Genomic DNA, 25753 nt, shown 5'->3' on the forward strand with positions numbered 1-25753 from the left:
GTTGTTCTGTTGTATAGTAGATAGCCGCCGCATGATGTCATAATAGACACCAAGAAACCCGCTGTGTGGTGTATCATGATACACACCCACCAACTTTTGTAGCACTAAATAGCATACCTCCCAACCGTCCCGCTTTCGGCGGGACTGTCACGATTTTCTAGCTGTGTCCCGCCGCCCCGGGAGGTTAAGAGATCCTCACGCTTTGTTCTGCATTGTCCAGGAGACTGAGTCCCGTCTCCTGGTCCCGGGACACACTGACTGCAGAGACACAGGGGCAGCGCGGAGGCTGTGAAGTCTGAGCTCACAGCACACAGCACTACCCCTCCTCCTCCCCCGGGCCGCCCTCCCTCCCCCTGTGTGAGCTGCCGCGGGATGTGTGAGGAGGAAACATCGGGGGGGGGGGGGGGGGGGGGGGTGTCACCTGGAGATCCTGAGCTCCCAGCACCGAAGAGCACAGCACGGCCCCTCCTCCTCCTCCCCCATGTGTGAGCTGCCGCGATGTGTGAGTAGGAATCATCAGGTGAGGGGGGGTCACCTGGAGAGCGGCTGCTGTGTGACCCGGCCATGGACCCTGCACACTCCTCTGCTCCTTCTCCTGAAGCTGTGGAGGTGCAGGGGGCAGCACAGAGAGAAGAGCACCTTGTGTGATGTGCTCCCCCCCTCAGAAGCTGCAGACGTCCAGTAGAAGCATCTCCCCAGCAGGGATGAGGTAGGACACAGCCTGACCCTCACATCATGCACAGGTACAGGTCAGTGTGTGACAGGACACATCTATCAGGACTTGTATATCAGCATTGTGACGTACAAGCCCTGAAATAATCGCAATGTCACCGCGCTCTAACACCCACGATCGGAGCCGACTCCGATCGCAGGTGTTAACCCCTTACACGTCGCGGTCAAGTATGACCGCGGCGTGTGAGGGGGTTCCCGCTATGGATCGGATCCCCCGCACCGCTTACCGGGGGATTCGATCCTCTTCTGGGCAGCTCCGAGGACTGGCATGTGCCCCAGAGCTGCCCGATGTCCCTGCCAGTCTGCACGCTCAGACAGTTTACACTGCTCTACAATGAAAAAGTATTGTAGAGCAGTGTATCAGAGCATCGCTGGTTCAAGTTCAAGAATGGAAAAGTAAAAACATGTAAAAACACTAAACACTACACATTAGAATAAAAAATAAATACATAAAAATATAAGCCCCTAAAATGTCACTTTCCTATAAAAACACTTAATAAAGTATAAAACACACAAAAAACCGCCACATATTTGGTATTGCCGCGTCCGTAACAATCTGTATAATAAAACAGAATCATTACTGAACCCGCACGGTAAACGCCAGGAAAAAAAAAACTTTCTGAAAAAAGATCATTTTTAATAAATACCTTAAAAAAAAATTTCCTAAAGAGTGATAAAAAAAAAGTTCTGCACTCTAAAATAAGACACTAAAAAGAACAACTCTTCTCGCAAAAAATATTAAACATGTAAAAAAATTGTTTAAAAGGCCATACTGTCCTAAAAATGGTAACATTGAAAAGAATTATTGTGTTTTAGATTTTTTTTAAAAATGTAAATCTTTTGTAGAAAAAAAATTCTTCATTTTGCCATACTTTGAAGCCAATAATTTTTCTATACTTCGGTGTGCGGAGCTGTGGAAAGAGGAGCTGTCACCCTGAAAAACAGCACTAGAAGGGCGCGTTCACACGGTGCGTTATGTCCTGTGTTTTCATTGCGTTTGAAACGCATTACATCAGCTGAGGAGGCGATATGCCTAATTACATTACTGTTAACGTTTCCGTTTACAGAACGCACTCTAAACGCAATGTCAACGCATGCGTTAACACGCGTAAACAGTAATTTAATTAGGCAAATCGCCTCTCAGCTGTTGTAATGCATTTCAAACGCAATGAAAACGCAGGCAATACGCACCGTGTGATCGCGCCCAGCGATGTTACTAAAGTAAGCTACTCCTAGTGCTAAAACAGACGCAGCGGTGTTATACTGATAGCGTTACCGGAAACCTCCGATAACACTAACAAACACCGCTGCGCTGTACCCTAGAAACGCCAGACAGCTCTCAAAGGGGTCCGACGTATTCATGAGGGGGCGGTCTTCCCCTGACCGCCCCACTCGTTCCATAGGCCGGCAGTGACTGCCGCATGTCATGCCCAAAATCCCATCCCCTCATGAATACGCCACTTTGAGAGCGGTCCGGCGTTTGTAGTGTACAGCGCAGCGGTGTTAATTAGCGTCATCAGAGGTTTCTGTGTAACACCGCTGCGTTTGGTTTAGCACTAGGAGCTGATTACTTTAGTAACATCTAGTGCCGAATTTCTGGGTGACAGGCCCTCTTTAAGGTGTCATTTATGCGGTATGAGATGACACTTAAATTAATACCATTTTGGGGACATGGTGGGTGCCTGTCTCAATAATTCAGTGCATTCGCCACAGTGTGTGTTATTTGTGTCTTCCAGGACCGTGCATGCTGTGGACTACTTCGGATTCGAAGGATTACGTCAATGACTGGCATTTCTAACAAATAAAATGGTCAACGAGGGTGTGTCTGCGTTCTATATTCAATTAAATTTATATTTGTTAAAAACGGTGCGATTTCTTTTTTTGCGACAAACTCATAGTTTACCGTAGTAGTGGTGCCGGCTAGATGACGGTGCTCATTACTAAGGGCTGGCCTTAGTGTTTGCCTTAATTTTTTTGGCAAATTCACACTAACGCCCATACCATTACCCCGGTACCCACCGCCACCAGGGGTGCCGGGAAGAGCCGGGTACAAACCAGTACCTGACCGTCTATAGATGGTCAGGTAGTGGGGCGGCTGCAGGCTGTTATTGTTGCGCTGGAATAGCCCCCTAACAATGGCCTATCCCAGCTCAGTAATGGAAGGCTGCTGCTGCTTTTTTGTAGCTGGCTGATTTGAAAAATAGGGGGCACCCCAGGCCGTTTTTTTCCCCCATTTTTTTGAAAAAATGAGGGAAACAGCCTGGGAGCCCCCTTTAAAGGGGGAACCCCACGCATATTTTTGTCAAAAGTTTGAAGAAAAAAACGGCCTGGGGTGCCCCCTATTTTTCAAATCAGCCAGATACAATAAAGCAGCAGCAGCCTGCCATTACTGCGCTGGGATAGGCCACTGTTAGGGGGCTATTCCAGCGCAACAATAACAGCCTGCAGCCGCCCCACTACATGACCGTCTATAGACGGTCAGGTACTGGTTTGTACCCGGCTCTTCCCGGCACCCCTGGTGGCGGTGGGTACCAGGGTAATGGTATGGGCGTTAGTGTGAATTTGCCAAAAAAATTAAGGCAAACACTAAGGCCAGCCCTTAGTAATGAGCACCGTCACCTAGCCGGCACCACTACTACGGCAAACTATGAAGAGTGTCGCAAAAAAAGAAATCACGCCGTTTTTAACAAATATAAGTTTAATTGAACAAAGAACGCAGACACACCCTCGTTGACCATTTTATTTGTTAGAAATGCCGGTCATCGACGTAATCCTTCGAATCCGAAGTAGTCCACAGCAGGCACGGTCCTGGAAGACACAAATAACACAAACACACAAAAAAGGGCACGCAGCCATGGGGGGCCGGCATGCTCGTTGTCTGGGCAGGGGGTCATGCTCGTTGTCTGGGGGGGGCATGCTCTTTGTCTAGGGGGGGATATGCTCATCTAGGGGGGGCATGCTCATTGTCTAGGGGGGGGCATGCTCATTGTCTAGGGGGGGGCATGCTCGTTGTCTGGGGGGGACATGCTCGTTGTCTAGGGGGGACACGCTCGTTGTCTAGGGGGAGTGGAATATGCCCCCCAATTATATGCATAAATATACATTGGTGCCAGTGGGGTTAATTCAGCATATATATATATATATATATGTATATTGCTGCTATATATACATTGGTGTCAGTGGATGCGTTGGAGGTATGAGCAGTGGCGTGGCCAGGGGGGTGTGGTTAGGGGGCGTGGCTAGGGTGTGGCTTCTGTGGGTAAAAAAAATCGCCGCGCTACGCGCGCCGCAATTTTGTCCCTCTTTCTCCTCAACAAAAGTTGGGAGGTATGAAATAGGGATATAATACCTCCACAGGAAATTGCTTTGCCCTAAGATACCACTTTGTCCCACCCCATACAGAATAATTACCCCCTTAGTTCCACCCAGCTCCCTGTCACATTGTGACCCCCTCATAATATGACCCCTCCAGTAGATCCCCCTCACGTCATTCCTCAGATCTCTCTCATATTGTGACCCCCAACTCCACCTTGTTGTTGCTCACCTCTCCATGTTACTCACCTCTCCCTGTTCCCGCTCTCCTCTCTTCTCCTGCTTTGGTTGTGTACAGCTCTGAAGCCAGCAGAATGACATCATCACATCTCTCCTGCGGCTCAGCTACACGCAGCAGCAGAGGCGCAATGATAATGGAGGGAGCTGACTGCTCTCTCTGCGTTTTCTATGCATTCAGTGTCAGTGGCTGGAGGACGTTGATAGACTTGATTTCCAGGGAAATATCTCTCACATACAAGGGCAGCACCTGAAATCTGGGACAGATGACATATGAAATAATTATGTACTTTCCTGATTTGATGATACAGCAGAGATGTAGCGTCAGGGCTCAGGGTGAACCACCTGGACCACCACGGACGATCATACAAGTCGACACCTGGGACCGGAGTGTAAGTGGCACCCGGTCTTCACCAGAGCCCGCCACAAAGCATGATGCCATGGTGCCACTAAGTTGTTACACAGGTGCGACTAGCCCACGGTGGCAGGCAAGGTTGAGGTATAGGAACTGCAGACATCTCGTGGTCAGAAGCAGGCAGAAGTTCAAGGCAGAGGTGCAGAGTCAAGGTCAGGTCGGGAATCACAACAGGAGGTCAACACAGGAACACAAGGAATACTCTCAGCTTTCTCAATGGCATGAAGCTCAAAGACCCGGGGGGTGGTTGATGGGAGTAGCTGGCTTATAAGGAAAACCCAGAAGTGACCAGTGGCAATCAGCAGTTCACTGGCCCTTTAAATCTTCGAGAGTCGGCACGTGTGCGTCCCTGCTCCCTAGGGCGCGCGCCTGCCGACTCTGCTGACCGGACGAGGAGGAAACAGGCACACGGAGAGGTGAATGAGGGCCGGGGAGGGCGCCTCCAAGGAGAGGGGCACGGGTGTGCTTGTGATCCGAGATATGGATTGCAGGGACACCCCTGACAGTACCCCCCCTTCGGCCTCCCCCTCTTCTTGGTCCCAAGAAATCTTTGGAGGAGAGTCCGGTCTAGAATATTCTCCTCTGGCTCCCAGGAACTCTCTTCGGGCCCGAACCCCTTCCAATCAACAAGGAAGAACCGCTTACCTCTTACGTCTTCATGTCCAGTACCTCTTTAACCTTGTATCTGTGGAATCAGCCACAGGAGTAGGAGAATGCTGAGAGAAGCGGTTCAAGATGACAGGCTTCAGGAGGGAGACATGGAAGGAGTTCAGGATGCCCATTGTAGGAGGAAGGCAGAGCTTGTATGCCACTGGATTGATGCATTGAATCACTTCAAAAGGGGCAAGGAAGCGAGGGCCAAGCTTGTAGCTAGGTATCTTCAGCCGGATGTATCTGGAAGATAACCACACCTTGTCACCCGGAGAGAAGACAGGAGGAGTCCAACGCTTCTTATCAGCCTGGTTCTTGGTGCGGTCTGTGGCTTGGAGAAGGGATAGATGGTCTGTTCCCAAATTGATTTCAGATCCGGTACCAGTTCCTCTACCGCAGGAACCTCCATGGGAGTAGACAGAGGAAGAAGTAGACCCAGAATCCAGGGAATTAGAGGAGAACTCAGCCCATGGTAGCAAACAGGACCAGTCATCTTGATGGGCTGAGATGAAGTGGCGGAGGTAACTTCCCAGAGTTTGATTCACCCTTTCTACTTGACCACGCGACTGAAGATGGTAAGCAGAAGAAAAGACCAGTTTTACTTGCAGCTGGTTACACAAGGAATGCCAGAACTTGGACACAAACTGGACTCCTCAGTCGGACACGATGTGTTGAGGAAGTCCATGCAGCCGGAAGATATGCTGGAAAAAACAAGCTTGAAAGACATGGAGCAGAGGGAAGACCTGGAAGAGAAGCAAAATCGGACATCTTGGAAAACCGGTCAGTCACCACCCAGATGACGATATTACCAGAGGAAGAAGGAAGATCTGTGACAAAGTCCATAGCCACGTGAGACAACAGGCGACTGGGTATTAGCAAAGGTAGCAACAGGCCAGACGGTTTCGGGAGAGAAGGCTTATTACGGGCACAGGAAGTGCAGGATCCCACGAAATCTCGGACATCTTTGACCAGGTCAGGCCACCAGTGGTAGCGGGAGATCAGGGCCACAGAGCGTTGCACCCCAGGGTGTCCAACTAGACACAAAGAATGTCTCCAAAACAGAATCTTCTTCCGGAGTGCAGGTCGGACATATGTCTTGCTGGGGGGGGGGGGGGGGGGGGGGGATTGGAAGCTGCCAGAGATCAACCAGAGTGACAACAACCAGTTCGGCTCTTCGGAGGCCTGAGAAAGAGCATCCGCCTTAACATTCTTCTCTGGGATTAAGGTGCAGGGCTGTCTGGAGCTGGTCCGTGTATACACAAACCGGATGGTGAGCTCCTTTAAGTAGATATCGCCATTCCTCTAGAGCAAGTTTGACGGCTAACAGTTCTCTTTCTCCAATATAATTCCTCACAGCTGGGGAAAAAGTCTTAGAGAAAAAAAACGCAGGTCAGATTATGTCCTTTAGGACCTTTCTGGGTGAGCATCGCCCATGCATATGTGGCGGATTCATCAACCTCAAGATGAAAGGGCTTCTCGGTGTCAGGCCTGAAGAAAACTGGAGCCAAGGCAAAGGGGGACTTCAGACTTCTGAAAATATCACTTAGACCATGTATAGCAACAGTAATTCTTTATACGTTATACTTATAACATCGACATATGGCATTAGTACATCACCATTTTTCGGCTAGCATGCCATAGTCCATTGTAGTACGAGTCCACGCTCAAACTTTAGGCTTTACTGGTTAACCGAATGACTGAACTGTGTCTTTCGGAGGAAAGACCTCCTTCTTCTGAAAGGTGGACTTCAACCTTGAGAAGGCGTCTTCAGCCGCCGCGGGCCAGGTACGGAGATTGGCACCCTTCTTGGTAGACCTTCTGGGCATGGCCACTGTAGAACTGCAGACAGTTTAGCAGGATCCATCTGGAGACCTCTGTCGGAGATTATATAGGCGAGGAAAGGAAGGCTCCGTTGGTGAAACTGACATTTCTCCAGCTTGGTGTAGAGACGATTGGCCTGGGGGCGTCCAAGAACTTGCAGTATGTGGAACTGATAGGTCTCAAGGTCTGGGGAGAACATCAAGATTGTCTAGGTAGACCACGATACATATACAGCAGATCTCTGAAGACGTCATTCACAAATTCCTGAAAGACAGCTGGAGCATTACATAGTCCAAATGACATCACAAGATACTCGAAATGTCCATCACGGGTGTTAAATGTTGTCTTCCACTCGTCACCCTTGCAGATCCAGATGAGATTATAAGCCCCACAAAGATCCAACCTGGAGAATACCCTGGAACCGCGCAGACGGTAAAAGAGCTCTGTGATCAACAGCAGGGGGTAGTGGTTCTTAACCTTGACCTTGTTAAGCCTGCGATAGTCTAAGGACGGAGGGAGCTGTCCTTCTTGGTCACGAAAAAGAAGCCTGTGCCAGCGGAAGAGGAGGATTTGTGTATGAAGATTATCTGCAGGTTCTTTTTAATATATTCTGACATGGCAGCAGTCTCTGGAACTGAAAGAGGATACACATGACCTCTGGGAGGAGAGACACCTGTTAGGAGATCCAAAGGACGTATCATATGGACGGTGTGGTGGCAAAGTCTCTGCTTTTTTTGTTGGAAACACAGCGGCAAAGTCCTGGTAACATGTAAGTAGGTCCCCCAAGGGCTTGGGAGTCACAGAGGAAGCCCGGACAAGTAGAGGGGCCACCCTACAGTGGGACAGACATTCTGGTCCTCAACGAAGGATCTCCCCTGTCTTCCAGTTAAGGACTGGTGCGTGGAGTTTCAGCCACGGGAGACCCAGCAGAAGAGGCAAGGTCAGTCTTTCCTTATGAAGAGCTCCAATTTGCAGAGAGACAGGCTCAGTGCGGTGCCAGACCGGATTTGTCAACTGACTGAGGATATGACAAGAGGCTTCTCGAGAGGAACCACTGGAATGTGATGCCGGGAGAACAAAGTGGCATCCACAAAGTTCCCCGCAAAATCAGAGCCCAAGAAGGCTGAAACCTGAACTGGGGAGCAACACCTGAAGCTGGGGAGCACAGAAATAGTCAGGCGTGAAGAAGCTGTGTTCACACCTAGGGACGCTTCTCCCAAAAACCCTAGGTGCTGGCATTTCCCGGATGCTGGGGATGGACCGGAAGCCCCAATGAAGTGCTTAGGACTGGCACAGTACAGACAAAGATTCTCCTGACATCGTCTGGAGCGATCCTGGACAGAGAGTCTGGTTCTGTCCAGCTGCATAGGCTCCTCAGCGGTCGGCATGGCTGGAGCCAGCCGAGATAGACGTTAAGGACGGACTTGGGAAAGCGTGTCACGTAACTCCTCAGCACGCTCCATAAACCACATGTTAATCCAAGTCGCTAAGGTGATAAGACCACTCAGGGTCGACGGCAGGTCATGAGCGGCCAATGTGTCCTTGACTTGAGAAGAAAGTCCTTTTTTAAATGTTGCGGACAGGAACACATCGTTCTAGGAGAGTTCCAGGGCCAGGCTACGGAACTGGACAGCATAATCTCCCACGGACAAGTCCCCCTAGTGCATGTTCAGAAGCACAGTTTCAGCTCAGGAAGCTTGTACGGGTTCTTCAAACATGGACCAGAATTCAGCCAGGAATGCAGTGTGGGTAGCTGTGACTGGATCGCCTTTGTCCCATAGAGGGATAGCCCAGGCAATGAATGACAATGAATGCCATTTTGGAGCATTCAGTGACAAACTGTGATGGCATAAGTTCAATGTGAAAGGAGCACTGCGTAATAAATTCCCTGCACAACTTAAGGTCCCCACCATACTTGCCAGCCATAGAGAGTCTGAGCCTAGGTTCAGCGACAGGTAGAGGTAGCAGAAGTCGCAGGAGATGTCGCTGGACTCTGGCACTGCTAGAGCATGGCGGTGACTTGACCCAGCTGTTCTCCTTGCAAAGCAATCTGCTGGGACTGTTGGACCACAATGATGGTAAGATCAGCCAAGCGCCACCTTGGCGGGGTCAATGGCCGGATCTTACTGTCAGGGCGCAGGGTCAGTGGACCACCAAGTACTATGACACCAGCCGACACCTGGGACTGGTGGCACCTGGTCTTCAGCAGAGCCCGCCACAAAGCAGAATAGTCTTGCTGCGGTGTGATGCCACCAGGTCGTTCCACAGGTGAAACTAGCCCCGATGGTGACCTTGATAAAGACACGCAAGTGTTGAAACGCGTAGGTCTGTGACGCTTAATCTGTATGTTCCTGATGTGGATTTTAGCCTTTGGAAAATAAAGATCTCATTTTATACCACTGAGAACGTTGTGCTGGACCTGTGACTTTCTCCTCCGTTTTCTGTAGCCAAGGTCAAGGTACAGGAACAGCAGACAATCTCGTGGACGAGAAGGGAGCAGGAACCATGACGTCATCGGGGAGTGGCGATCTGTCGCCATGGTAGCCTTGGGTCTCACGAAGAGATCAGCACATTGTAATGTATGAGGAGTAAAATCCCCATATACTGCCATACTGTAGTATGGCAGTATATGATAGGATCATACAGACAACCCTAGGGAGTCTGAAAAATAGTAAAAATAAAAAAAGTTTAAAAAATTATAATAAAAAAACTAATAACGCAAATCCCCCCCCTTTCCCTAGAACTGATATAAATATAAATAAACAGTAAAAATCATAAACACATTGGGCATTTTCGGACGCAGCGATACCTAATCTATCAAAATATCACTGCGTTTAACCCCGTAACAGAAAATTGCCCCAAAGTCGAAAATGGCACTTTTTTGCCATTTAAAAAAAAATTCTAAATTCTATAAAAAGTGATCAAAAGGTTGCACAGTCCTAAAAATGATAACACTGTAAACTTCATCAAAATCCGCAAAAAACGACACCACCCACAGCTCAGTACACCAAAATACAAAAAAGTTATTAGTGCCAGAACATGGCAAAATCCCCCCAAAAAATTTTGTATAGGAGGTTTTAATTTTTTTTAAATGTATGAAAACATTATAAAACCTATATAAATTTGGTATCCTTGTAATCGTACCGACCCAAAGAATAAAGTAGACATGTCACTTGGGGTGTAAAATCCAAGCCCACAAGAATACGGCACAAATGCATTTTTTTTTTCACTGCATTTGAAATTTTTTTCCCGCTTCCCAGTACACGGCATGGAATATTAAATACCACCATTTTGAAGTGTCATTTGTTACGCAGAAAATAAGCCATCACACAGCTCTGTACATGGAAAAATAAAAAAAGTTAAAGATTTTTGAAGGTGGGGAGTGAAAAATGAAAACGCAAAAACAAAAAAGGGGTTAATGGTTTTCAATAGGGTGGGAAGGATTAGTTTGGATTAGATATTATTTGGGTGCCCAGATAAAATAATGCCTCTATAATAATCGGGCAAGAACAGCTGGAAAAGGGATCTGTCACCTGTCTGTTCCCAGATCCTTTATTACAGCTTCTCTCGATCACTTCAAAGCGCTGTCCAGTCAGGTGGAAGTGTGACCAGATAACGCCTCCAATTTTATAAGGGTGATTTTAAAATTTAATGCGTGAGAGTAGTTCTTCAGGCAGTGCAGAAGATTGTGTAAAGAGATCCAAGGTTTGGACACTAGGAATAATATATTTTTGGCATAGCTCTGCAATGGTCCGGAGTGTGTGCCGTCAGCCATTGCCTGGTCTCGGTTGGTATTTGTAGTTTCCGATGAGGCGATTTCTCCTCTACTTATGAACAAGAATGACACTGCGACCCTCCGGTAAGAAAAGGTTGTACACCCCTTGTTTAATGCCTGATACAATATAACTACAACTTTATAGGCTTTTTTTAAGCACATTAATGGATTTTTTTGCCGTAGTAGCCATCTAACATTATACAGGCCTATGAATTTGCCTTAGTGAAAATGTCATATTACTCTTCTAGAAAAAATTTGGGTCGACTTGTGGCTTCAGCATTTCCCATTTCAGCTTTACCACTCTGTAAGGACTTCTCGTAGTTAACAAGACGTGATTTCTGAAAAAAAGAATAGCCCACAATCTTAACATGAAAATGTCTCCCCCCCCCCCCCCATGTGAATTAGTTAATTTTAAAGAAGATGGTTTCTTTGATTAAAACATTTTTCACAGTCTGAACATAAAAACAGTTTCTCCCCTGAGTGACTTAGACGTCCATCATAATGGGCTTTCTGGGTAAAACATTTCCCACATTCTGAACATATGTATGAATTTTCCCCTGTGTGGCTTCTCTGATGTCTTACTAGATCTGATTTTTGGTTAAAACATTTCCCACAGTCCGAACATGAAAATGGCTTCTCCCCCGTGTGAATTCTTTGATGTCTAATAAGATTTTCATTGGCAGTAAAACATCTCCCACAATCTGGACATGAATATGGCTTCTCCCCGGTGTGAATTCGTTGATGTTTATGAAGATGGTTCGATTGAGTAAAACATTTCCCACATTCGGAACATGAAAAAGGAGATTCCCCCGTGTGACTTCTCTGATGTCTTACGAGAATTGATTTTTGGTTAAAACACTTCCCACATTCTGCACATGAAAACGGCTTCTCCCCTGTGTGAATTCGTTGATGTCTAAGAAGATGGTTTGGTTGAGTAAAACATTTCCCACAATCTGAACATATAAGTAGATTTTCCCCTGTGTGAATTCTCTGGTGTGTTACAAGAGCTGATTTCCTATGAAACCATTTTCCACATTCTTCACAGCGAAATGGCTTCTCTCCCGTGGGACTTTGCTGAAGATCTGCTTGAACACTATAATGTTTTTCACTCTCTAAACATGACTTGAGGTTAACAGTTCCTGATGGTTCAGTAGAAAGGACCCATTTAATAGGAGCAGATGATGGATCTTGTGTGTGAAGGATGGGGGGCACATCTTGAATGTTGTGCTCTTCATATGCATCTAGTGTGATACAACCATCGCCTGCTGTGAAAGGTGAAAATATCAGAAGTCCCTCAGAGCTCCAGGTATTATCATCTGCAGAGAATAAAACAGATTATAAAATATAACCATAACATTGGTCGTGGTAAGAAAACTGAAGATGCTTTTCTCAGTCTATGTCTCCATGTTCTGTATTGTGTTATCACTCGTCTCTGCTTTATCTAGTGGTTACTACTCACCTGGGCAGTTACCTGTAGGAATCTCCTCCTTACATCGCTCATCGCCCCTCACACATGTCTCTGGGGCAGGAATATTCTTCACATCTTCACCCTGATACACAAACTGAGAGACAATTATTGGCCATGGGCAACAAGAACAGTTCTCCTCTCAGACCCCGCTTATAAATCTTCCCCAAATAGTGAGTATATATATACATGGGATTTTTACAAGGCAATTTTAAGAAGCTTTTATTACACAAATAAACCTCAACAGATCAGAGAATATGTCATGAAGTCTTATCTCCATCTACCTGATGATCCTGTGGGACATATTTCTCCTCTGAACAATCCTGTGGTAGAAGAAGAGGACTGGGACATCTCTCCGGTGATGTTCTCTTACTGGATCTACCTGTAGGAAACACATCCAGAGACTGAATTCCTTCTTTCCATACAGATAATGAAAGGACGTGTGGATTTAGTCCTGTCTATTACCTGCTGATGTGAGGGGCTGGTGGTCCTCCATCATGACGTCCTTGTACACATCTTTGTGTCCTTCTAAATACTCCCACTCCTCCATGGAGAAATAGACAGCCACATCCTGACACCTTATAGGAACCTGACACACACAATGATCCCGTCATCACCCAGATCCCTTCATAGCGTTACTGTATAATGTCCCAGCATTCCCAGCAGTGTCACCTCTCCAGTCAGCAGCTCCATCATCTTGTGGGTGACTTCTAGGATCTTCTGCTCATTGATGTCATCATGTATCAGGGGGTGAGGTGGAGGAGCCGGGATTGGGCTCAGGGTTCTCCCCCGTCCTTCATACACAGGGGCCTGACAGCGCCCACTAGAGGTCTTCTTCACTACTGTGTAATCCTGGTTATGGAGAGACACATTGATAAATCTCCCTCCATACATTTCCAGAATCTCTCACCTCTCCAGTCCTATCATCTGTTATTCCCATAGATAATGATGTCATGTGACCTCATCACAATCTCTCACCTCTCCAGTAATATAGAAGAGAATCTCTAGGGTGAGCTGGAAGATTCTCTCCACCCTCGTGTCTCTGTCCATTGTCTGATCCTGAAAAGAACAAAGATAAGAAAGTAAAAACATATAAAGTATCATGTAAAAAATTAAAGTATTGTAATCAATATAAGAAAACACTGAGGAGATACTGATGATCAGTGGTGGATGTTGGCTCTTCTATACATAAAAATGGTTCGGGACTCAACAATACCCCAATAACTCAACAAACCCCAATAAACCACATTAATGGCAATGGGGACCCAAATTTTAACATCCAAAAAATCCTGTAAAATAGGGGTAGTAAGGTCTAGAGGGATGATAATGGTTGGGATAACAGCAAAATGGTCTATGGAAAGTAATTAAAATCATGACATAACAAGGGAAATTAAATAAAAAATGTAATTTAAAAAGTGTCACAGCAGTTGGAGGTGCTCTAGAACAGCATTTATGTGGCAATAGAAAAACGAGACACCTTTCCTCTCGGTGGATTTTAAATTCTAGTAATGCAGATTGTGAAAACTTTAAGTTTGGGCAGTACGGAAAGTCAAAATTTCTATTGGCTGTAGAGGTCTTGGTCAGTGATGACACCACCAGTGGCCTGAACACCGGCTCTGACAGTACACTAGCCTCAGGGTAGGACAGCACCTACAAGGTATACAGGACAAACTCTGGCAAACTCTTTTCCCACCAAGAAATTGAACAGAGTGGACCCATCCATCAGCACCATGAAACATATGGACTGATGCTCCTCCACCATGGGAGTCACATTCTGCTTCCTGGTACTACGTGCCCCATCTAAATGTGGGCAGATTGTGGAGATGAGAACATGGAAAGTTCATAAACATAAAAGTCCATAAGCAACACATAGAAGAAAGTAACGGCACTCACCCACTTGATAGAAAAGTGTAATGTCCTTTATTTGGGTGAAGAAGCGTAAAAACCCATGCAGTGAAAAGCAAGCCTTGGCAACGGGGCCGTTTCGCGCTCAGTGGTGCGTTCTCAACTTGAGACTTGGCTTGAGAAACGGCCCCGTTGCCAAGGCTTACTTCTCCCTGCATGGGTTTTTACGCTTCTTCACCCGAATAAAGGACATTACACTTTTCTATCAAGTGGGTGAGTGCCGTTACTTTCTTCTACGTGTTGAGAAGAGAACATGGTTTTCCAGATTGTGGCCATGCTAACTCTCCTAAGGAGGTGCTGGTGCTCCACATTGGAGACTTGCTCCTCCCTGCTTCTTAGCTCTCAATGTCACATGGGAACTCCGCCAGTAGTGCCTGCACCATAGTTTTCTTGTACTCCATCATTTAAGTCTCACGTTCTAGCAATGGGGTAAAGGATGCTTTCTTTGTAGCATGGATCCAGCGGGATACCCTCTCAGTATTGGGCACTGTTGAGGAACCAGGCAACTCGGGTGTCAGCGTGCAGACACATGTGGCCCAGGCTGCCCAGTGGCAAGGACATGCTGTCCTTGGTGGGAAGGGTCTCCTCTGCATCTTCACTGCCATACTCCAGTAACATCCGTGAGCGGCTTTGGGTTGTCTCCTAACTCCTCCTCCCAGAAAAACTTTCCTGGGTGGACAATGCAGTTAGTAGACCACTCGTCTGGGAACCCAAATTATTATTAACCCACAAGAGTCTTTGTAGTGCAGCAGTAGGGTGTGAAGATCAAAAATGTGAACACACGGCATGCACTTCAAGCAGTAACTTTAGCAGGTCTGTGTAGTTGGCCAGGAACCTTTGCACCATCAAGTTCAGAACACGCGTAATACATGGGAGGTGCGTCAACTTGGCTCAACCAAAAGCTTCTCCATACTTCAGGTTTTTGTCACAAACCCCCTTATGAATCTGCTCCTGGATCCCAGTTCCAGGTTTTTGTGGTATTTTGCTCAGACAGATGAATGTTAGCACGGCCTGCATCCATTTCCCAGTGGCTTTTCTAAAAGGTCTCCATAAGGAACACAATGGGGTACATGTATCATAAGTCCGGCTTTGTCGGTCTGTCTTTTTTATGGACTTTACTGCTGGTCAGATGTATCTAAGCAGTTTTTCCTTATTGATTCATGTGGTGTTTGGTCCATAAGCTAAAATGGGTTCAGCGGAAAAAACGCCAATGTACACACAACGCCAAAACACACCTGAATCTTACCTTCTGACTCTTGTCACAAGCCTATCACTCAGCCAAACCAGTTCCCTACATTGTACTGAAGAGAGGCAACCAGGTGGAAACAGTGCTGTGTACAGTTGGGAATCTGTTCCTTCTGGAATAGATATTCTGGTTATAACATGTGACACACTCAGAGCAGGGATGAAAGTGTCACCAGGATTTATATCGGTTTATGTCCAGATCTCAATCATGTACCAAATCCCCATTCATTAGCATGGCAGACAGGATCGATCAGAGAACCTAGGGTTAAAGTATCCTAGGGGGTCTGAAAAATACTAAAAAAAAATTCTAAAGCCTACAAGTAAAAAATAATAATAAAAAATTTGAAATCAGAACATGGTAAAATTAAGATTTTTTTGGTTTTAATTTGTTCCAATATAAAACCATAAAACACAATAAAAACTATAAATTTGGTTTCCCGGTGATTGTACCAACCCAAGAAATAAAGGGGAGACATAACTGACACCTGGGAGTGGAGTCTAAGTGGTACCCGGTTTTTACCATTCCTGCCACAAAGTGGGTTGGATTTGCTGCGGCGTGGTACCTCCACAGGCGCGATTTTGTCTGTGGTGGGTGCCAGGGCGTAGTAAATAGTCGTAGAGCAGAATCGTAGTCGGGGATAGGTAGGAGGTCAGGACAGGCAGCACGGGATCGTAGTCAGTAGCGGAGCAGAAGGGCAGGCAGCAGAGAAGCAAGGTCAGGAACAGAACCGAGGTCACAACGGTAAATCAGGATTAGCGCACAGGGTATAAAGCACAGCTTTCTCTGAGGCATGGAAGCACAATGATCTGGTGGGGTATGTAGGAAAGGGCCGGCTATTTATTAAAATAAGGAATGGCCAGCGCCAATCAGCAGAGCACTGGCCCTTTAAAAAAACAGGAAGCCAGAGAGTATGCACCCTAGGAGAATGGGGAACACTGACAGGTAAGGAGACCCCCAGTGGGGGGGAGAGGTGCACCAGCGAATACACCTAAAATACAGATATGTTACATATAACATACACATAAAAGGGTGGTAAAAAGTATTTTATATCTATCTCTTTGTCTCTCTGTCCATCTGTCTTTCTCTCTCTCTCTGCATCTCTGTCTGTGTGTCTCAGTGTCTCTCTGTCTGTCTCTCTCTTTCTGTGACTGTCTCTCTCTGTGTCTTATACTCATTGCCTATAGTAACAAATCATAACAGGGGTGAAAATGTTGACTCAAAACCAAGTCTATGGTTTTCCCTGAGTCACAGGGAGCGCCTGTAGAAAGCATCGTGATTATAAACACCATGGTGCAGATTCCTTTAGTGGACATACACACATACACTCACCGGCCACTTTATTAGGTACACCATGCTAGTAACGGGTTGGACCCCCTTTTGCCTTCAGAACTGCCTCAATTCTTCGTGGCATAGATTCAACAAGGTGCTGGAAGCATTCCTAAGAGATTTGGTCCATATTGACATGATGGCATCACACAGTTGCCGCAGATTTGTTGGGTGCACATCCATGATGCGAATCTCCCGTTCCACCACATCCCAAAGATGCTCTATTGGATTGAGATCTGGTGACTGTGGAGGCCATTTGTGTCCAGTGACCTCATTGTCATGTTCAAGAAACCAGTCTGAGATGATTCCAGCTTTATGACATGGCGCATTATCCTGCTGAAAGTAGCCATCAGATGTTGGGTACATTGTGGTCATATAGGGATGGACATGGTCAGCAACAATACTCAGGTAGGCTGTGGCGTTGTACCAAGGGGCCCAAAGAGTGCCAAGAAAATATTCCCCACACCATGACACCACCACCACCAGCCTGAACCGTTGATACAAGGCAGGATGGATCCATGCTTTCATGTTGTTGACGCCAAATTCTGACCCTACCATCCGAATGTCGCAGCAGAAATCGAGACTCATCAGACCAGGCAACTTTTTTCCAATCTTCTACTGTCCAATTTCGATGAGCTTGTGCAAACTGTAGCCTCAGTTTCCTATTCTTAGCTGAAAGGAGTGGCACCCGGTGTGGTCTTTTGCTGCTGTAGCCCATCTGCCTCAAAGTTCGACGTACTGTGTGTTCAGAGATGCTTTTCTGCCTACCTTGGTTGTAACGGGTGGCGATTTGAGTCACTGTTGCCTTTCTATCAGCTCAAACCAGTCTGCCCATTCTCCTCTGACCTCTGGCATCAACAGGGCATTTCCGCCCACAGAACTGCCGCTCACTGGATGTTTTTTCTTTTTCGGACCATTCTCTGTAAACCCTAGAGATGGTTGTGCGTGAAAATCCCAGTAGATAAGCAGTTTCTGAAATACTCAGACCAGCCCTTCTGGCACCAACAACCATGCCACGTTCAAAGGCCTCAAATCACCTTTCTTCCCCATACTGATGCTCGGTTTGAACTGCAGGAGATTGTCTTGACCATGTCTACATGCCTAAATGCACTGAGTTGCCGCCATAAAATTGGCTGATTAGAAATTAAGTGTTAACGAGCAGTTGGACAGGTGTACCTAATAAAGTGGCCGGTGAGTGTACATACATGTATATACTACATAACACAGATCCTGACACCTATATACACTTTCTGGGTGGACTCCTTTAGTAGACTCACATACAGTAGCACATACACTCAGCTTTATATATTAAAATACCAATTACATATGTAAATACAAGGCCAACAAGCAAATAGCGCAAAGGCATTTTTTTGCCAATTTCGCCACATTTGGCATCTTTTTCCTGCTTCCTAGTACACGGCATGGAATATTAAATACCGTCAATAGAAAGTATAATTTGCTGCACAGAAAACAAGCCCTCATACAGCTATGTGCATGTAAAAACATAATGTATGGATCTTTGAAGGCGAGGAGCAAAAATAGACAAAAAAACTATAAAGGTCCACGTAAAACCTAGCCTGCATTCCATAACATAACGGATTCCAGCTCCCTGCACAGGGCTATGGCTGCTCAGGGATCCTCGGTAACTCTTAGGGATCCGCTGTGATTAGAAATGACATTAATATTCTACCGGATCAGTTCTGAAATTCATTATCTTTCATTAGGGTCATTTTATATTGTTCTTATATTCAATAGGGGTCAGATAGCAGCATTTCACAGGCCCAACTAGGGAACTAACCTCCTAATGTGACCCCTGGCCAGGAGGAAACCCCAAACTATACAGAAGGAAGTGAGGGGTCACTGATAAATGTCCCCGGTAACTACACACCTACCTCCTCCTGCAGAGCTCCAGATATATGTGACAGGACCTGTGATGATGTCATAGTCATGTGATCAGCCCTATGTATGGGAGGAGTCAGAATCTGGGCTGCTGGAGAAGCTATAGGACCTGTGACGATGTCATAGTCATGTGATTAGTCACGTGTGGGAGGAGTAAGACACCAGGAAGTGTTGCTAGAGACGGGGTCATGTGAGGAGAAGTTGTGACCAGCGCTGAGACTTGTGTTGGTCTCTTCCTCTGTATGAAGCCTCTAGTGATATAATGGACACCGAAAGAACCCAGAAGATGCATTGTAATCTCTTATTACTCTGCTCGTTGTGTATCGTGATGATATCATTATATATTTGCCTAATTTGATGATACAGCAGGAAGGGTGGATGGTTTCTATAGATTCACTGTGACTCAGTGTCTCCACACAAAGAAAAACCTCTCCCGTCAAAGACGAAACTGCAAAGACAGAGCCACAGACCCACAGTCTTCAGTCCGCCCCCTGCAGGAAGGGTGTATGGTTACATTATATTCACTATGATGCAGTGTCTGCAACTGAGGCAAATTCCTCCCACTAAGTCAGTCAGAGTTACAGGAAAAGTGAGATCCTGTATGTCAGGGCCCCATTCAGTCTCCAGAAATCAGGAGAACTCTGTACAGGTCGTCGATTGAATTGAAAATGAATGTGGTTTTTGTTTGCTTGAGCTAGTCTTTATTGAGCAGCACTTTATTCTGCCATAGGGTTACGGCAGGTGCTAGGAGTGTTTCTTAATTTATTGTGTGCTTTGTACAAAGCCCATGCTTTAATAAAAAAAAGCCAGGAGAACTTTGTAGGCATCAAATTGTCTGAATGAGGTCAAGAAAATCTCGGTAGAGGAAAACCTCTCTCAGTAATTTGAGGCAGAGTGACACAACTAGAGTCGTTGTCTGGCATCATAAAAGATGGAAGCACAAACAAGCAACAGAAAACATAGGAGAGAGCATTCATACACCGGGGTGGAGATCTCACGATCCAGGAGAAGGAAAGAAGCTGGGTCAAGCCTCAGGAGAAGTCTACTAGCAGCAGAATAGTGACCTGAACAGCAGCCCAGAACAGAGACAATACTGGACAAGACCAGAAAATATAAAGGAACTTCCTCTCTTCAATGCCACTCCTCCAACAATTTGGCTCAGCCTCAGTGAAAAGTGTGTAATCGGGTTGGCATATAGTACCAGCAAAATAGTAATTGGTCCTTGCCCCCCTGGAAGCGAGAGCTGATGGTGGTCTTGTGAGCAAGGGTAAAAATCTGTTCTGAGTAGCATATTATAGATCAGGAAAGTGCCACAGGGGTTCTGAGCCAAAGCACAGTTCTTAAAAAAAGGTGGATACAGTCTCAAAGGGTCTACCTGAGGGCAGTGATAAGTAAATGGATCACAGAGTGAGTGATCTCCACAAGCTTATTACTGCCACCCCTAAAGACTGACTGAGGAGTTGGAGCGCATGTCGTAGACTCTAGATGTCCCAGAGGACCACCAATTGTGTAAAATAGTATCCTGCCTGCCCGGAACAAAGAGAGGATGGACCAACTCTTTGAATATTTAGGAACTAGCAGGATGCAGGAGTTCTTTGATGATGGGGATGGAGTAATCGTGTATTTTATTGCCAAGATCGAGTTGGCACGCCTTGTTCCCAGCATGGGAGAGGGAGGTGACGTCACGTGCTGGCTTCAGAGGATTTAAAGGGTCAGTGCGCTGGCCATACCCATAATCCTTTATAGCCCAACCTTTCCCTGCACACCCTTCAATACTCACCTCTTCGCCTTCAATACTCGCGATGGATGGAAAGGGGGGTTGGGCGTTGCCAATTTTTTTCTTATATTTTGTATCTGCTATACTCCAATATCTGTTAGGCGGTAATGACGATATAATAATAAAATCTATTGTAGGTAAATTTAGATATTAACAATGGGTCAGCAATAGTGGATTCCTGGGCCCTGAAATCTACAAAATTAGCACGGGTACCAATATGTAGGTGTTTTAGTAAAGTATGGGATTGGGTTAGAAAGTGTTATGAGTTAAACACTAGCACAATATATGCTCCACTATGGAATCATTTTCATCTGAAGGAGATGAGGCAGAAAATGGGTCAGAAATTTTGGGAAGAAAGGGGCATTGACCAAATATCACAGATTTTTATGAATGGGAGATTAATATCTTTAAATACGATGAAAGATTTGTATAATTTAGGGGATAAACATTACTTTCAATATATTCAGTTGCATCGTAGGTTAACTAGCATAAGTAAGAGACAATATTTAAGGGTAGATATGTATCGCGTGGAATTTTTTGGTAAAGTAAAAGACAAGAAAAAAAACTATCAAAAATTTACAGATATATGTCTGTAAATTTTTATGATGGCTTGAAGCACAGTAGTAAAATAAAGTGGGAAGAGGATATTGGGATCCTTTCAGAAACTCAATGGAGAAGTATATATCAGAATGGGGGTAGTATGGCTGCCTCCGAACCCCTCAGATTAATTCAGGTCAAAATTATGTACAGATTATATTACACCCCAAAAAAGATAAACGACTTTAAGAGAAGGCAGATGGAAAAATGCCTTAGATGTCAGGAAGTAAGTGCATATGGTATGGAATTGTCGGTGGGTTTTGCAATTCTGGGAGTAAGTTCACGTAGAGGTTGTTAAAATCTCTAGATTAGACGTCCCTAACACACCGGACGTATTGGTCCTTGGTAACACCACAGAAATAACTGGATCCAGAGATCAAGTTCAATGGTTGTTGATGGCCTTACAGATTGCTAGAAGTATGTTGATGAAAATCAACTGAAAATTGATGAAAGTATGATATGTTGATGGAAAGTATGTTGATGGAAATCAACTCGAACCCTCGAAATTAAAGAATGGTATAATAGATTGAAAAGAATCAAAAGGAAAGGAAAGAGAGGGTCTGGAAAAAAAGATGGCTATGGGAGGCGGAGGAAGACTCCTGAGGGTTTTTATGTGAATAATAAAGGATTATTATATTATAAAGGATTATATATTTTTTTATTTTTAATTTTTTTTAAATTTAGCCCTTTCTTGCCAAGTAGGGGGGGAGGTGAGAGGTTGGTGGGGTTAGATAATGTAAGAATTAATTAATGGAAAGAATATGAATATGATGTTAATTGGAACAATGGATGGTCATATTATTAATGGGTGATCAGATAACCAATTAATGTATTAGAGTGAATTATAAAAAAGTTTGTATTTATTGTTCCTATAATTGATGTATAAGGCATATTCTTGTTTCTCTCCTGTTGTTTTTTTTTACTGATGAGTTAAGGAAAAAGAACATTTTGAATAAAGAGAATTTAATTAAAAAAAAACAAAAAAACTTGCAATGGAGACTTCGAGTACCTCGTTATGCCGTTTGGACTCTGTAACGCACCAGCCATCTTTCAGGAATTCGTCAACAACATCTTCAGGGACTTGCAAGTCCTCAGTCGTTTAAGAGCCAATCGTCTCTACGCCAAACTTGAGAAGTGCCAGTTCCATCAGAACAGTCTTATCTGACAGGGGCCTACAGATGGATCCTGCTAAGTTTAACCTGCTGGTCTTCTTCAGCAGTTGCCGATACACAGCTGCCCATGGACTCGCGTGGCTATGAAGGTCATTAGGGACCTTGCCAATGTGTTCTTCCATCACATCTTCCGGTATCATGGACTTAAGTTTCTGATCGGAGTTCAGTTTGTTTCTAAATTCTGGTGATCCCTGTGTAATCAGCTTCAAGTAAAATTGGACTTTTCTTCCGCCTATCACCAACAGTCGAACGGTCAAGTGGAAAGAGTAAACCAGACTCTGGTGCGTTTTTGTTAATGCTGGTCAGGATGACTGGTTCATTCTGTTGCCATGGGCGGAGTTTTCTTATAACTCCCTGGATTCTGCATCTGCCGGCCTATAAGCTGCACCTTCCTCCCACCATGCACATCCCAAACTCCTTCCACTTATCTCTGCTCAAGCCAGTCATTCTGAACCGCTTCTCCTGGCAAGTTCCTTCTCCTGCTCCTGAGATCCTATACATGAAGATGCTAAGAGGTAGGCGGTTCTTCTTGGTTGACTGGAAGGGGCTTGAGCCTGAGGAGAGATCTTGGGAGCCCAAGGACATGGTTGGACCATGATTACGGGGGGTTACTGTCTTGGGTCGTGGGCTCACTCGTGCCCCTCCATGTGCCACGGCACCCCACAGCTTGTACTCACCCGTCTTTGTTCCTGCTTCCGGTCCGGCAGCCGTGCATCCAAGAAGTCCAGTTCTTTGACTTTTACTCAACGCTTAAAATTTATTAATAACCTTTGTAGCCACCCGGATTAATGAAGTCATGAGTGGGCTAATATCTGTAACAGAAACAGACCTTTACAACCATTTTTGAAAATTTAGAATGAACTAGAATTGTGTCGAATCTTATTTCTATTGTCTCTGTTTTGTCGTTAAGAACCGGTTCTGTCTCGATCAAAAGAAAAATAAAAAGCGTCCTCTGACCTTACATTCAGATTACTCTGTTCTTTCAAAACTACTTTACCCCACCCCCCAAATTAATCAAACCAGTAATTCAAATAAACGAAGAAACCAGCCACGCTGACGCCCAAGGAGTTTGGAGTCAGCCATTACCTGGTCTCGGGTGGTATTTGTAGTTTCTACGGAGGCGACTTCTCCTGCACTGTGGTGTTTGATGCTCTTATATGTGCACCCCCTTAAAGAATGACACTGCGACCCTCGGGTGAGAAAAGGTTGCGCACCCCTTGTTTAATGCCTCATACAATCTTGTCTAAATAATAGTCTATTAACATTATATACAACTATAAATTATTTATTTGTATTGGGGAAAATCTCCTTCTCAGCAAAAAAAAAAAATCTCAAATATGGTAAAAGGAGTATCGTTACTCTTCCGGAATAAAAATGAGTGTAACTTCTTATTCTGGTATAACATCTGTATGACCTGTAGTTTCAACATTTCCCATTTCAACTTTAGCACTGTGTGCGGACTTCTGATGGTTAGCAAGCTTCCATTTCCGAGTATAACATTTCCCACAATCTGAACATGAAAACGGCTTCTCCCCTTTGTGACTTTTTTGATGTTTATGAAGATTTTCAATGGTTCTAAAAAATTTCCCACATTCTGAACATGAGAATGTATTTCCCTCGGTGTGAGTTCTCTGATGTTTAATAAGATGGTGTTTTTCAGTAAAACGTCGATCACACTCCGTGCATGAAAATGGCTTCTCCCCCGTGTGAGTTCTTTGATGTCGAACAAGATTTTCTTTGGCTGTAAACCATTTCCCACAATCTGAACATGAAAATCGCTTCTTATCTGTGTGAATTTGTTGATGTTTAAGAAGATAGTATGATTGAGTAAAACGCTTCCCACATTCGGAGCATGAAAATGGAGTTTCCCCCGTGTGACTTCTTTGATGTCTTACAAGATCGGATTTTTGCTTAAAACATTTTCCACATTCTGAACATAAAAACGGCTTCTCCCCAGTGTGAATTATGTGATGTCTGAGAAGATGGCTTGTTTGAGTAAAACATTTCCCACATTCTGAGCATATAAATAGATTTCCTCCCGTGTGACTTCTTTGGTGTATCACAAAATCTGATTTTTGTTTAAAACATATTCCACATTCTAAACAGGAAAATTGCTTCTCCCCTTTGTGAATTTGCTGATTATCTGCTTTAACGCGATAAAGTTTTACACTTTCTAAACAAGAATTCGTATTCATAACCGTTCGCGATGATTCAGTAGAAATGACCCATTTAACAGGATCAGATGACGGATCTTGTGTGTGAAGATCTGAGGAAGCATCTGGGATATTGTCATCTGATATCAGATGTTCCTCTGAGCTCCTGGTGGTGTCATCTGTGAAGGATAAAACAGATTATAAAATATAACCTTATCATTGGTTGTGGTAAGAAAACTCTGAAGATGTATCACAGGACATTTGTGTGATATCAGCAATCCGGGTACATGCAGCATTTCTTGTCTGCCCATGGTGGCTATGACTTTCCTGCTTACCATAAGGTTCTGTATTATTACTGATGTAACATCTCAGTCTCCTCCTCCGAGGTCCTGGTGAGCAGTATTCCTGACCCTCATAGCTCCCACCTTCCAGCTTTTCTTAGTCTATGTCTCCATGTTCTGTATTGTGTTATCACTCGTCTCTGCTTTATCTAGTGGTTACTACTCACCTGGGCAGTTACCTGTAGGAATCTCCTCCTTACATCGCTCATCGCCCCTCACATATGTCTCTGGGGCAGGAATATTCTTCACATCTTCATCCTGATACACAAACTGAGAGACAAATATTGTAAGAAGTTACCAGACAATGGAGAAGTCACAGAGGAGGATTTAGATGATAATAAAAGATCTTATGTATCTTATAGGGGATTTCCCAGGAAAGAAAATTCGCAAATTTTAATCCCTTGGTGATGTTAACACAATAAAAATCATTTTTAACCCTTTACTTTGCAATTTCACTCAGTTTTAGCTCCTATCACTCAGTGATGGTCAGTGTAAGATTCCAGAGTCTGAGCAGACACTTCATAATCTCTCTGTGCTGTGAGATGCTGTGTGCTGACAATGTGCTTATATTATCAGGGTCCAGGTTTATATACATTTACCTTCCGAACATTGTACCAGTATAGAAAGACACATAGAAAGAGAGATGAGATCCATGAGATTACACACAAAGACTCTCTAGCTCTTGCCACATGTCAGCTACACATGCACACCATCAGATCTGCTGTGCCTGTCTCCCCCTTCCCGGATAAAGAACTTATCTGCCTGTAGCTAGTAGTTCTCATCAGGCTTTGTACATGCTGGCAGGAAGTCAGTGAGTGTGGATCAGTCAGAGCTCCGTCCTGCAATGCAAGGGGTGGGCTAGAGGCAAAGAGCAGAGAGAGAGAGACAAGCTCCGTGAAGCCTCAGAAGTTACAGGGTCGTGTCAGGGG

At 45.0% G+C, this 25753-nt stretch overlaps 1 protein-coding gene and 1 long non-coding RNA gene across 2 annotated transcripts in view; one reads left to right on the plus strand and one right to left on the minus strand.

Annotated features, from left to right (window-relative positions):
- Nucleotides 1–25753, minus strand: part of LOC140066021 (uncharacterized) — a gene marked incomplete at its 5' end in the record, with an annotated part of 94756 nt that overhangs the window by 68576 nt on the left and 427 nt on the right. Inside the window, one exon of the mRNA XM_072113584.1 lies at nucleotides 12403–12505. Coding sequence (XP_071969685.1) covers nucleotides 12403–12505 — 103 coding nt within the window. The remainder of the gene's footprint in view (nucleotides 1–12402; nucleotides 12506–25753) is intronic.
- Nucleotides 530–11869, plus strand: LOC140065464 (uncharacterized). Its single transcript, XR_011847930.1, has 2 exons — nucleotides 530–709; nucleotides 11627–11869. It is a non-coding gene; the product is annotated as an uncharacterized lncRNA (long non-coding RNA).

The sequence above is a fragment of the Engystomops pustulosus genome, chromosome 6, assembly GCF_040894005.1.
Source record: "Engystomops pustulosus chromosome 6, aEngPut4.maternal, whole genome shotgun sequence".
Classification (NCBI taxonomy): Eukaryota; Metazoa; Chordata; class Amphibia; order Anura; family Leptodactylidae; genus Engystomops; species Engystomops pustulosus.